Source organism: Ciconia boyciana, chromosome 3, assembly GCF_034638445.1.
Source record: "Ciconia boyciana chromosome 3, ASM3463844v1, whole genome shotgun sequence".
Taxonomy (NCBI): domain Eukaryota; kingdom Metazoa; phylum Chordata; class Aves; order Ciconiiformes; family Ciconiidae; genus Ciconia; species Ciconia boyciana.
In genome coordinates, this window is record NC_132936.1 from 61,912,589 (window position 1) to 61,925,587 (window position 12,999).

General features: G+C 38.2%; 1 protein-coding gene across 1 annotated transcript in view; it reads left to right on the forward strand.

Annotated features, from left to right (window-relative positions):
* Window positions 1-12,999, forward strand: part of LAMA2 (laminin subunit alpha 2) — a 386,413-nt gene that overhangs the window by 303,914 nt on the left and 69,500 nt on the right. Inside the window, exons 37-40 of the mRNA XM_072855832.1 lie at window positions 1,830-2,040; window positions 3,628-3,744; window positions 4,889-5,052; window positions 9,028-9,166. Of these exons, the coding sequence (XP_072711933.1) occupies window positions 1,830-2,040; window positions 3,628-3,744; window positions 4,889-5,052; window positions 9,028-9,166 (631 nt within the window). The remainder of the gene's footprint in view (window positions 1-1,829; window positions 2,041-3,627; window positions 3,745-4,888; window positions 5,053-9,027; window positions 9,167-12,999) is intronic.

The window sequence follows — 12,999 nt, forward strand, 5'->3', positions numbered from 1 at the left end:
TTTGAGGATCCAGACCACACAGCATTGCAGGTGTTAGGCCAGACCTGTGATTGCTTCTTCTAACACTTCAAGCATTTTGTACAGTTTCATTCTTTTTCTAGGAAGGTATCCAGTGAAAGTAGCACAGCTTAAATGTGCGAGATAGTATTTCAAGAAACATGGTGCAGTCCAGTCACGCAGAAAAGGGATTACATGGAGCAGATTTATTGCCTTGTACTTCATTAGAAAGAGCAGAGGGAAAAATGCACAACAGGTCGATATGGAAGTGTTATCTTCAGAGCACCAATAAGGAGTTTTGAGGTAGACTACTGGACAAATAGGTAATTTGGACTGTGCTATGAGGCAAGGGCATAAAAAGGAAATCCATCTGTCTTGTACTGTTCCTCTAGTACTGCAGAGTCAAGGGTGTCAACATTTGCCAGAAGTGTAAGACAGTAGCTGTTTATACAGAGAACAATGGAGGAGGTATGGGAGAAATTCTGAATTTCTTTCTACACTTCTGTGACAGGTTATCGATACTGGGATTGAATTTATGATTAAATATTTTGTCCTCAGAAGTTGCAAATTCACGACGTGAATAATTTTTTTCATCAAAACCAAAGGCAGGGCAGATGGGGAAAAAAAAAATCCATCTCAGAAAGTCCCAAAGCTAAGGTAACAGTTTGGCTTTCCTTGGCTCCAATTCAGATCCTTCATCTAAATTATGCCCAGTGGCAGCATATCTTTTCCACCTCTCTGGTATTTTTTTTATGTGCATTTATTTATGTGTTTATTTTTAGAAGGTTTCTAATGGAACTGACAGGCCAAACTGCAGTGTTTTTCAGAAAATACAGTTGTTGTTTTCCACACAGCTTCTTCAGACCCATTGCCATAATGAGACAGGAAGAAAAACTTAATCTGTTCTAGGTGGAAGTGCGATAGATTTCTTCCTTAGGTATTATCTATCCTACAGATTCCTGTTTACTTAGGATTTTTCTTTATCTCTAAAGCATAATTTTGGAAGTGCCTCTTTTTTTTGTCCCTTTTTTTTTTTTTCCTGTCCTTGTTGTATTGTTGCATTAACGCAGTGGAGTTGCATTACATGAAACTGATTCAATGGCCTGGTATCATGAGGCAGAGAAATGACAGGGCATAAGGACTCCAGTACTCCAGTCCTTTAAAACTGGGTGCAGCAATTCTCTGATGATCAAGAAATATTGTATCCCCTGCCAAAAGCAGGCACTTGTGAACTTTCTATTTCTGTGTTGCTGAAGTCCATTAAAAATATCCCAGAATTTATTTTAGATAAGCAAAATTGTTTGGCTACTGGAAGTCATAAATCCAAGGATCCTGGGGTTTGTTTATTTCACAGGAAAGTATTTATGATATTCTGACTGTCTAAAGCAGTTTGTCTGCTCCAAGACAGCTTGAAATCAGGCATATCTACATATCCTTCTCAGTTCAAGGTAGGAAACTACTTTGTAGTGTAACATTAATGTGAATGAAGGAAAACTTTTAGACAAGTTGAAATCTTTCAGAAAATCTTGCTTTACTAGTCAGATCTCAAGAATGGCAATTTACCATAAAAAAAAAAAGACAAAACAGTTTTCAATGGAGAATATTTGAGTATTTTCTACTTTATAAATAGGACCTTAGCGGCATTTAAAAACCTCTTCAAGAAGGGGCTTAAGAACAACTGTCGTTTCACTTTATTAAGCATGTGTTCTCTTGAAAGTTACTTTGAGATTTAATTTAAAACTCTATTTCATTTGCATGTTATTAAGAATATTCAGATTATTCAGTGTAGGGAATATGAACTCAGTGCCTTCATGGGTGGTGATGTATTGCAGGAATGCAGAAGATCTTTTGGACAAGGTGAAGAAATTATTTGGTGAGCCCAGTGAGAAAAATGAGGATCTCAAAAATGAGGTCCAGGACAAGCTAGCAAGCTACCACACCAAAGTTGATGATGCTCGAGATCTGCTAAGAGAAGCTATGAGTAAAATTAGGGAGGCTGATCGCTTATCTGCAGTCAACCAAAAAAATATGACCATGGTAGAGGTGAGTGCTGACAAGTTGTATGCTTGATTACCTGGAGTCTGATCAAAGTTTGAAACTTTGCATGATTAAATCTTGAAACAAAAATATAAGCAAACCAAAAATATTATTCAAATATAACTATGTCTGATGTAATTAAAAGGAAACATGTTCCTTAGGATGAGGAAATGCATTGCTTTTAGAAGTAGAATTACTCCACAGCTTCATCAAACTAATATCACCTGCTTTTAAACACTGAGTGGAGGGTGTGTTGGATTTATTATTCTGGGAGAGATTAAATTCATCCCAGTATAAATAGTCATGTAAAATTCAAATCCTGTGCTCAAGATTTAAGTAGGAGTTCAGTTAAAATCTTTGCTGTCATATATTTGCTCCTAGAAAACTTACACTTTCTTCTCCCTCTCCAGCCCCTGGGAAGAAGACTGAAGGGGGTATGTGGATATTACAGAGTAATAAATCAAACTCTATCCTCTGTAGTTAGTAGCTGTTATAAATGATCTCCTTCATAGCAGAGGGGTCTGCTTGTGATTTAATTTAAATTGCAGAGACTTAAAGAGCATATTATACTGTACATTAACAAGCATTTAACGAAGACATAAAGAGCAGAGTCAACCTAATGAAGATAAATGTTTCAACTGTTTGTATCTCAATGAGCTTTCACCTCATGTACAATGATGAGGTTAGAGTTCCGAGACCTCAGTTCTCAGCAGAGATTTGTGGGCTTGATTGAATTAAGGAAATACAATGCTGTAAAGAAGTTAGGTGATCTCTGTTCTGTGCATTTTCTTCCCAAAGGTGGATGGATAAAGGTTGGAGAAATTACCTGCTATCTCAGTTTTTAAAATATTTTCTGCATCACAGTATCAGAGTGCCTGAAGGCATCCTTTCCAGCAGTCCTGCCCACCTGGTGGTTTTGAGGAGTTTTTCTGCTTTATTTTGACACAGTTTTGACCAAGAAGCCATCACAGCACTCTTAACTCTAGAATGCCATGGTCTTCTATCAGACTCATCTGTGATACTCAGTGGATCTTGCACAGGAAATTGCCAGTTCCTTATTCAGAAGTTCATCCTTACTCCACAATATGCAGTATTTTTACTACTTGGAAAATCAAGAATCCTAAGGTTGCTCCAACCTACCATCTTTTCTTTTACATTCAGTAGTTAGTGAAACACCAGTGGACATAACTAGGAAAGCAGCAGAGTATTTTGATAAATTTTGCCTTCATAGCCAGAAGAGGTAATTGTCAAAATAAGGAACTTGCACATCTGGGTAAAGATTAGGATTTCTACCTTCCTTCTGATTAATTTTGCAATAGTACTACAGTCAGTTACCTCTCTTACAGAGCAACAAAAACGTACCATGTGGGAGGGGGATACAAAGGTGGGGACAGGAGGAGAAGGAGAAGATACCTTACATTATAAGTGTTTCCTTGTTGTCACTGTCTTTGCTCTGAAAGCTCAGAGAATTCCAGAAGTGGCATTGTGTCATGGTGACGAAATGCAGTCTGGTATTGGGACGCTGGTATTTGAACTTGCATCCCTATTCTAGTAAACAACTCATATATTCCTTTGTGTGAACACATCCTATAGAAAAAGAAGCAAGCTGTAGAAGATGGCAGACAAGATGTTGAGAAAACCCTGCAGGAAGGGAATGATGTCCTTAATGAAGCCAATAAACTTGCAAATGAAATCAGCTTAGCTGTAGAGGTGAGTCTTTTATCATCCTTATCTGAGAATTAGTACAACGAAGCATCATTATGGAAGCAAAATAGATAATAATTGAAGTAACACCTGATTTTTCTTTTTACTTATCAATGTTGGAATATTTGATTGGAAGAAATAATTTTTCCGTTGCTGTATGGCAGAAAAGCTAATCTGGTATATAAACATTATTAACTTTGAGATTTAAATGATTCATTGGATTACATAAAGAGCTAGCTCATAATTTTTCATGGACTCTGCCTTCTTTTATAAATATGGTATTGTGAATGCGGTGCTGACTTTATCTTTAGAACTGCAGATGCAGCAGATCCGTTCACAATCTCACTGTGACTCTGTGATCTAGATGTAGATTTATCTGCACAAAAACTGTGTGTGCTTATGAGAAGGAAACTTCAGAAATAATTTGTTGCCTGTGGCAACAATTTTAAGTCTAGATAGATCAGGGAGAGGAGAGGATTGCACTTGTATTTTACATAATGTTTTTGAAAATTCTGCCTTAAAAGTTTTATCAACTGAGTTTGAGTTCAGTGCCTTAGCTAAAAAAAAAAAAAAATCTTGAATATCATTGGTTCTGTAATATTTCCGTCTTGCACTGAGAATTGTTATAATGAATGGAAAAATGCTTTTTGGAGAAATGGGAAAGTAAACACTTTGAGACGGCTTATTGGAACACGAATGGCAGGTCTTCAAAAAGTATAGTTCTTACTAAGATATTTTAATAAGCAAAAAGACATTGGAGTCATTCAAAGGGTCCTGAAACATGAAACTTCTGTCATTGGTTAGTTATTATTGTGGAGCATGACAACAATTTAGTATAACTATGAATGCATCTACATTTAGGAAAGAAATCCAAATTAGAGTTTATAAACTTTTAAACTGTGCAGTTACTTAATTGTAAAATAAAAACTTCTACTCAGCTCGAGAGAGGCAAGTAGCTCTTGGAATATTGTTTTACCTCCCCTCTGCTCTCCCGTCCCGCCATTCCTTTATTCTTTCCATATGAGTTCCCTGAAGTCTTAGTGCATGGGGCAGTTATGAGAGAATACCTCACAAGGAAAAAAAGAACAATTAGAGGGCTACAGAATGCTTGCATTCAGTCACTTAAAGGCCTTTCTTTTGTCATTTTCAGTATGTAGAAGGCATTGCAGATAAGATACAGCCAATGTCTGATCAGCTGAAGGATAAAATAGATGACTTATCACAAGAAATTCATGACAGGATGCTCCCAGAAAAGGTGTTGCAAGCTGAGAACCATGCAGCCCAGCTGAATGAATCATCTGCAATACTGGATGGGTAAGGCAGCCATTCATTGGTAATGATAAAATCATGAAGCAGGTTTGTAAAATTGCTTGACAGAAATTGAAGGGCATTCTTCTTAGACTTTGACATCTGTCACTGGGAGTATACAAAGAACCAGTGTTCTGTATGAGTATACAACTATCCAGTTGGTTGATTTGTGTGCATATCTCTTGTAAACCGTTTCACACATCTTGTGATGCTTATAGGTTGCATTACCTGCAAACAGTGCCCTCAGATGCACTCTGAACACAGTTTAACTTACCATATGCTTACTGCTATGTTGTTGTAAAAAAAATTGAACTTTGTCTTACAGGGCCCCCTATGTGTTTTCATAAACATTTGTGAAAAACAAGCAGTATTTTTATTTTTAAGATGACCCTTTTGGTAGGAGACCCTTATCGTGGTGCTAATTTGTTTACTGTCAGAAATCCCCCATGGTGACAGAGAGTAATCCCTCTAGTAGTTTCAAAACACTCTCCCAAAATGAGTAGGTGTCATGGGCCAAAATGCTTAAACCTAAATACAGAAACTTCAGTTTCTGTTTACCACTATCACATTCCTAAATATAAGTGAGAATTGCATTGCCCTTGGTTTATATGACCACAGCTCTTTCAGAAGTATGATACTTTATAACTCATCCTGAATATAGTTTCCTGGAAAGAATAGAAGGTAAGGAGATTTTTTGTTTTGTTTTGCGTTTGTTGGGGGGTTTGGACGGTGAAGAGGTGGGGGGGGTCTTTTCTTTTATTGTGGTTTTTTGCATTTAAGAAAGCAAGCCATAAATAGTAAGTGTAATTTGCAACAGTGATACTCAGAAACAGATTGTGGATATTCTGCCTCTTGGACCTGTCCCCAGCATAGCTTCAGAGTTTTATTTTCTCAAAAGCACTGCATGAATAATAAAGAGATAATTTTTTTAACATCAACAATATGCTCCTTTTTTGCTGCTTACACCTTCTAGACTGGCCTGGTTTCGGCTGGGATAGAGTTAATTTTCTTTCTAGTAGCTGGTATAGTGCTGTGTTTTGGATTTAGTGTGAGAATAATGTTGATAACACACTGATGGTTTAGTTGTTGCTAAGCAGTGCTTACACTGGTCAAGGACTTTTCAGCTTCCCATGCTCTGCCAGGCTCACAAGAAGCTGGGAGGGGGCACAGCCAGGACAGCTGACCCACACTGGCCAAAGGGCTATTCCATACCATAGGGTGTCATGCTCAGTATAGAAAGTGGGGGGAGTTGGCTGGGTGGCAGCAATCGCTGCTTGGGGATCGGCTGGTGGTGCTTAGTTGCCGACTGAAGCTAAACCACAACATAGACCTAACTGAAGACTTCAGTATCCTGAAGACTTGCAAGCAGATGCTTAACACATTTTTTCTTGTCAGCATCTGTAATTTTGAGGAAAAGGCACAGAATTATCTCTGATAAAGTGTCTGATACTTGTTGATACTTGTAAAATTACTGGCTTCATATACAGTGTAGTCACACTACTCTAGATATTCAGTCTAATCTATGTTTTGAGGAGTACATAAAATAATGATAGCTGTGATTTCCTAAGTAAAAAGGATTTGAAGGGCACTGTTTCTAGAAAAACGTGGCTTTTGTAAATGGTATGTGCACTGTCTGATTAGGACATGTCAGTTTTGTGGTGCATCTCTGGACCTAAAGTAGGTGACTAGTGTCACATCCAACCACAGTACTGAATTTGGATATAAATATTCAAATACATGGAAAGTTGGCATGGAGGGACTAAGAAGTACAGAAAATGTAGACAGAAAAGAATACTTTGCCTCCTTAACGAAATGTTGGCAAGACATATTTTGAGATAGAGTTTTTTAACTATGCTAAATAGTTTTTTTATGAGTGTGTGCATGTGCTTCTGTCTTAACGTAGGTTGACAGCTTGGCCTCAGGGAGCTTAGGGTGGTGTTTAAAGTCACATTCACTGTGGTATAGCAGTATCATGTATACTTCTATCTGATCCAGACATCAACCTCAGTTTCTCAAGGTATACTATAATAAATGCAGAATCAAGGACATTAAAAATTATATCTAAAAGCATATTGTTCAAAATCAAAATTTCCAGTGTGGTCAGATGATACATAATTTCAAAGGAGAAAGAAATACCAAGGTGCTATGTAATCCTGCATCAGGATAAAGCTGTTGACTTCATGCACTGACATGAAACAGTCATACTTTACAGGAATATGCAGTCTCTATCTGTCTTAGGAATTCAAAAAATGTATCTATCTTCACAGCTGGCACTTGGGTGTCTTTCAGTTAATACTAAATTTCCTGAAAAGTAGCATTTCATCTTACAGGAGAAATTGAGGGAGAGCCCTTTCTCTCCAATCACCCCCTAAGGCTTCAGATAGCATGTTGATTGATGGTGAGGATGTTCTCTTGAGAGTTAGAACATGGAACAGTTCATGAATTTAACCTAGAAAAAATTGTTATTTTTCCTGTATACAAGGAGGTATTAGTATAGGCTTCTCCCTTATGGGTAATTGCCTGCTGATGAGTAAATATCGTTGGTATTTGGCAAATTCAGTTCAGTTCCCTCCTAACCAGAAGGGATTTGAACCATATTTCTAAGCAGTACTTGAGCTACTAGCTAGATAGGTATTCTGGGCTGCACATTTCTCTAACAGAGCACCACAAAAAACTTACTGTAGCCTAGTGAGCTCCATCTGTAGTTGAGGAAGGAGATACGCTTTTCTAGGAGTGATGCAGAGGCAGCTCAGTCATGCTGTTTCTGCAGTAGCCTAAAGGGAATCTCTCTCCCTTATTAACTACATGTGGAGTCCAGGGAGTATACCTTCCATCCCCTTTGTCTTTCCTGTTGCATTTTGTAGAAAACATTAAATACTCATTGAAGCGAGGATTGGAGCCCAGCTGTCCCCAGAGAATAGGTTAATTACTAGGTTAGAGAATGAATTTCTCTTTCTTCCACACACACTGTCTCAATGACTAAGTATTTTATACAAGCTGGAACAGGTCCAGCAGGAGTAATCCCTGCCTCCCTTATATTGCCATATACCTTGATGGCTAGAACATTTCCCAGAGAGGCAACAGTCCAAGTTCAAATCCGTTCTTGTCCAATTCAAGCAGGGATTTTAGCCCATTTACCTTTTATTCAGGAAAAGCATCATAGGCATCAGGCATAATGTAGTCTGAGATAGATGTCTTCAAGTTAATTCTGTATGTGCAGTACTTCTTTGTAGAAAATATTTGAATATATCATACAGAGAGAGTGCAAGAAAAGTGACTTCTCCAGCCTGCTGGGTAGAAATTCCCCTGAAAAGGGGGTTAGCTGAGCTCCAGTCCCTGCACCAGGAAATATTATTTGTTTAAAATTACCTTTTAATCTAATTATAGTTATTAGAATGGAGTATTTCATGTAAATGGAACACCCCATTCAATATGAAGCATTATTGGTTATGTTTTTCATTTTGGTCAGCAAAATGAACATTTAGTATTTAGTTTAGACAGTGAGATCTCCTCCAAACCTGGTGTTTCTGTTTGGCAGCCAGACCAAGAAATTAGTTGTTCATAGATTTTACTTTAAAATATGCCTATGATGATCCCACCATGTTCATACGGTGCAAAATTCATTGAGTTGCCTGGCTCAACACATAACCTATAAACCCACATTATGAATATATGTTATCTGGATTATAGTGTTAAGCACTACACTATCTTCTATCAGTGTCTCATCCATTTTTATCTCACAGAACCTCTTCTTTTAGCGAACGTTGTTTTTTATGTCTTTCTGCACAGAGGAAATGTGAATTCCATTAAACACATGATGCCAGAACTCCTGAAATCTCAAGTGTAGCATTGCTCTCTGAAGAAATGCCTTAGAAATAGCCTTAGAAATCCAGGCTGTTGGGTTTGAAAAATTAGGATACTATGTTCTGTTGAGCTCTGATAGCAGGTTTAATGGTGTGTTTACTTTTCTCATCCCAACAGAATCCTTGCTGAAGCCAAAAACCTCTCTTTCAATGCCACACTTGCTTTCAATGCTTATACTAACATCAAGGATTACACAGATGAAGCTGAGAAAGTTGCCAAGGAAGCCAAGGCTCTTGCAAATGAAGCTATGCAAGCGGTAAGAAAAATAAGTAAATTGGGAAGAAGGCTTAGATTTTCTGTGGAACTGTGCCACACCTTATCTCAGATCCATGTTTTGCCATCTTATGACTTTATTTACAGACCCCTGCCACCATAGATTCTTGTGTTGAGATCAGAAAGCTATGCCCCTGTCAGAGCTACATGTACCTTCAAACTACATCCCCATTTGTTCCTAACTCCTGTTCCTTATTTTTCTTTCCCTTTTTGTTTACCCTTCTTCCTCCAACTGTCTTCTGCCTTTCAGTCTCTGTCTATGGCTCAAGCCAACAGCTGCTGCAGGAAAGCTTTGAGTCAGGAGTGTAGGTCATTTGATACTCAATAAAGCTACTTTATATTTAACGAATGTTTTGCACACATCTAAAGAACTTAATTAACTCTTCACCCTCTAGTTCCACAAAAATGCTGAGGCACTTCTCTGCACGTAGGGTGAACTGTGTGCACCTAGCAGTATTCTAGAAATGGAGAATTGTAGGAGGGGAGCAGAAAGGTTTATTCATAGAAATCATACAGCTTCTTTTGTGAACTCTGCTGTTTTTCGCAGAGAAGTCTTATTCTCTATGAGGTACTGCATGCAAATTTTCGGAGGAAACGGAGAGAACTTTTAAAAATAGGATTGTAAGGTAAAGCCAGCTTTCCAGCCTGAGTCATAACGAGGAATTCGGCTCCTTAATGTGTATACTGTGAGCAGAAAATGTTCTGAGCATAGCCAGAATTATTTTTTATGTCAAGTATCAAAGGAGTTAATGGCTAATTTGTGCAAGTTGGTCAGAGAGCAACTGACGTGCACTTCACAGGCACACAGAAACACAAGGAAATGACAGTATCATATGAAATTGCCAGTTCCTGTATTTGATACAGAAACATGTAGATGAACAGAAGCAACTTGTAGTTACAGCACTTGTACATTAATAAAGGTATCTTGCAGAGAGCTACTTCAGTCAAATGGATTATGAGAATAGCAAAAGCAATCACATGCTGTAAAGGTCTGTATTTAGGAGAGGGATAAAGTGATCTAGCCACTGCACAAAAATTTTAATATTTTTAGGCTGTTTACATTGTCAACTTCTATTTCAAATAACACTAATTACTATGTTTCTCTCTTGATGAAAAAATTTCACCTCACTCATTAATATGTGCTAGTTCTTTGTAAATAGTTATTTGTTTCACCGGAACTCCTAATTACACTGCAGAAGTAAATAAAAAGCTGTGGATTTTTTTTTCTTCTCATTAGGATTTAATACAGATAGCTATCTTTTGCTCCTTTGTTGACTCACAGTGAGTGAGGCAGGCAGCTGTTTCGAGGATTGAATAGGAAAAAAGACACACACAGCAGTCAAGAAACAAAGCAAGCAATTACAGTATGGCTACAAGAGTATATATCAGATGGTGAACTGGCTGATTATACCATGGAGAGAAAGTGGATAGATAATTTGAGAGGGATGGAGGTGAAGATGGACAATATGATGTAAATAGAGGCAAGTGAGTAGCAAGGAAAGAGACTAATATATTATTAAGGTGAGGTTTTAAGTATCTCCATTGCATGTATTCATTAGAGGGAGCTTGGTTTTTGTTATAAGCTGTATATGTGTAACAGGAATCTAGTTGATAAAGAAGAAAATGGAGAGAGCTGCTGCCTTTTAAATGTAATTGACTTGATATCAGGTAGAGGTAATGAAATTGCTGCAGAGCAAGGTAGAATTTAACCATTATTTGGGAAATGATCATGTGAAGATTTCGGGCCAGATTTAAAAAAATGTGTTAATTGTGAAGTTCAGTCATCATTTCGCTATTCTATTTTTTTTCGTTTTATGCTAAGACTGTTGAATGTTTGTTCATCCTAAGTGAATAGCTTACCTGCTAACCAGGTAAATCAGGCTCCCTCTTTCTGCAGGCCCCAAGGAACTTACTTTTAGTTGAGCTTCAGCATGAGAGCAGGAATGCACCCTCACTCAGGGCTATCTGGAGCACCGCGGTTCAAGCACTCTCCTAGAAGGCAGCGTTTGTGGATTTGAGCCCTTTCAGACTGAGAAGCCCCTAGAAACTGTGTCCCCTCCTTCCTGAGAAGGTGCTGTTTGGGACCCTGTGTAGAAGACAGAGATCATGTCTTTCCCCTCCTTTTGAAAGATGGAGCCATGTTCTCTTCTTTATGAGAGCAGTTGTGGGTGCCTATCTTCTGTAAAAGATTCTGATCTCCAGATGCTAGCAGATAACGGAGAAAAGGGATGAAGCTCGCATGCATCCCTGAGCCTAGCCTTTCCCATTGACCCATATAATGTTGAGGCAGGGGGAGGAAGGTTTCCCAACAGCAGCAAGCTGGTGCACAAACTAGAGATGGTAGGGACAGGACTGAGTTTTAGATTCTACCCTGTACGTCACTGGAGCAAATAATTTACAAGAACCTTAGTGATATCTCAGTCTTTTTTTGTATTTTGGTTTGTAATGGGAAAATTACTTTGTTTTCAAATTAAGCTAATATTGCTAAAAGCAAGAGTGAGAAGATGCTTAAAATCCATCATGATTACAGGAAGCCTGATGAATGATGGGAAAAAAAAGTATTAAAAATATAACAGAAAAATTCCTCCCGAACTTTTTATGATGGATTTGCTCTCCCCTTTAGAAGCAAAATAAATTTATCACAGATGAGAAATCTCTAGCATTCAAACAGCTTCAACATCCCATTACTTAGCCAAGGCAGTAACTGACTGAAGAGAGGAGTCATGTTAACAGATCCAGCTTGTGTCTCACAGATCAGAATCATAGTTTTACAATACATCTTGAAAAAATGTGATTATTTGTAGGCTTTTTAGAGAGGGCTTATAGGCTAGTAACTGAAACGACAGGTAACACATGGGTGTTTAGGGTCCTAATTCCTCCTTTGACTTTCTTTGTAGTGGTACCACGACAGTTATGTTGGGTGTCTAGGTTTCCTTACATTGTAGTGGCATAAAGCTGCCTAGCAATCCTCCTTGTGAGGATGTCTTGAGGTGCAAATCATTCGTAACATTTTGGTACTTCAGAATGCTCAGCTATCTTCAGGACTGGTAAAAATGAGAGTAGCCCTAATTCTTGCATAGGTGAAAACTTCCCAGAATATAACCGTATGTAAAAAGAAAATAATTCAATTTAAGAATAAGGCAGAACTATTTTTTACTGATGTGAATTAGCACTTAGGTGTATAAAATACCTTGTACATGTGTAAGTTCAAGTATGTGATCCTCTAAACTGTCCCAGTGCATTTGCATCCATGCTTGGAGCTGTACCTCTGCATGTGACCAAAATCACCAACATGCCAGCAGGTTTGGGCAACATGGTGCCTACTTCACATTTACATCCATTCATGAAACCTCAGAAAAAAATCCTTTCAGCAAAGTCCCCAGCAATTCTCAGTCTGATATGTGTTCAGACCATGCCCAGCATGCGCTGTCGCGGGAGTCTTCACAGAGTGCTGTGACTATGGCTGATCTTATTCAAACTTGCAGTGTGTAGCAAGTTCCCTGTTATGTGATGTCAGTGATTCACACAATCATCCCTGGGAGATCTAGAGAGATTTCCTCCATCCCAGAAGAGTGCCATAAGCCACCAGGCTATGGGCTGAACTGAAATCTTTCTGCCACTCCTGCAGAAGCTGGGCTGTTTGACAAAAACAGAGTTCAAGATTCATTGAAATACCAGAAAAAGGAAGACAGAGGCGGTATTCTTCCTAAATTATTTCCTTCCCCAAAATTATTTGCCAATTATCAATTCATAGAGTTTTTCTGTAATGTGATAGATATTTTTCTTTTGCTGTTAAACTTTGTTGAGATTTTTGCT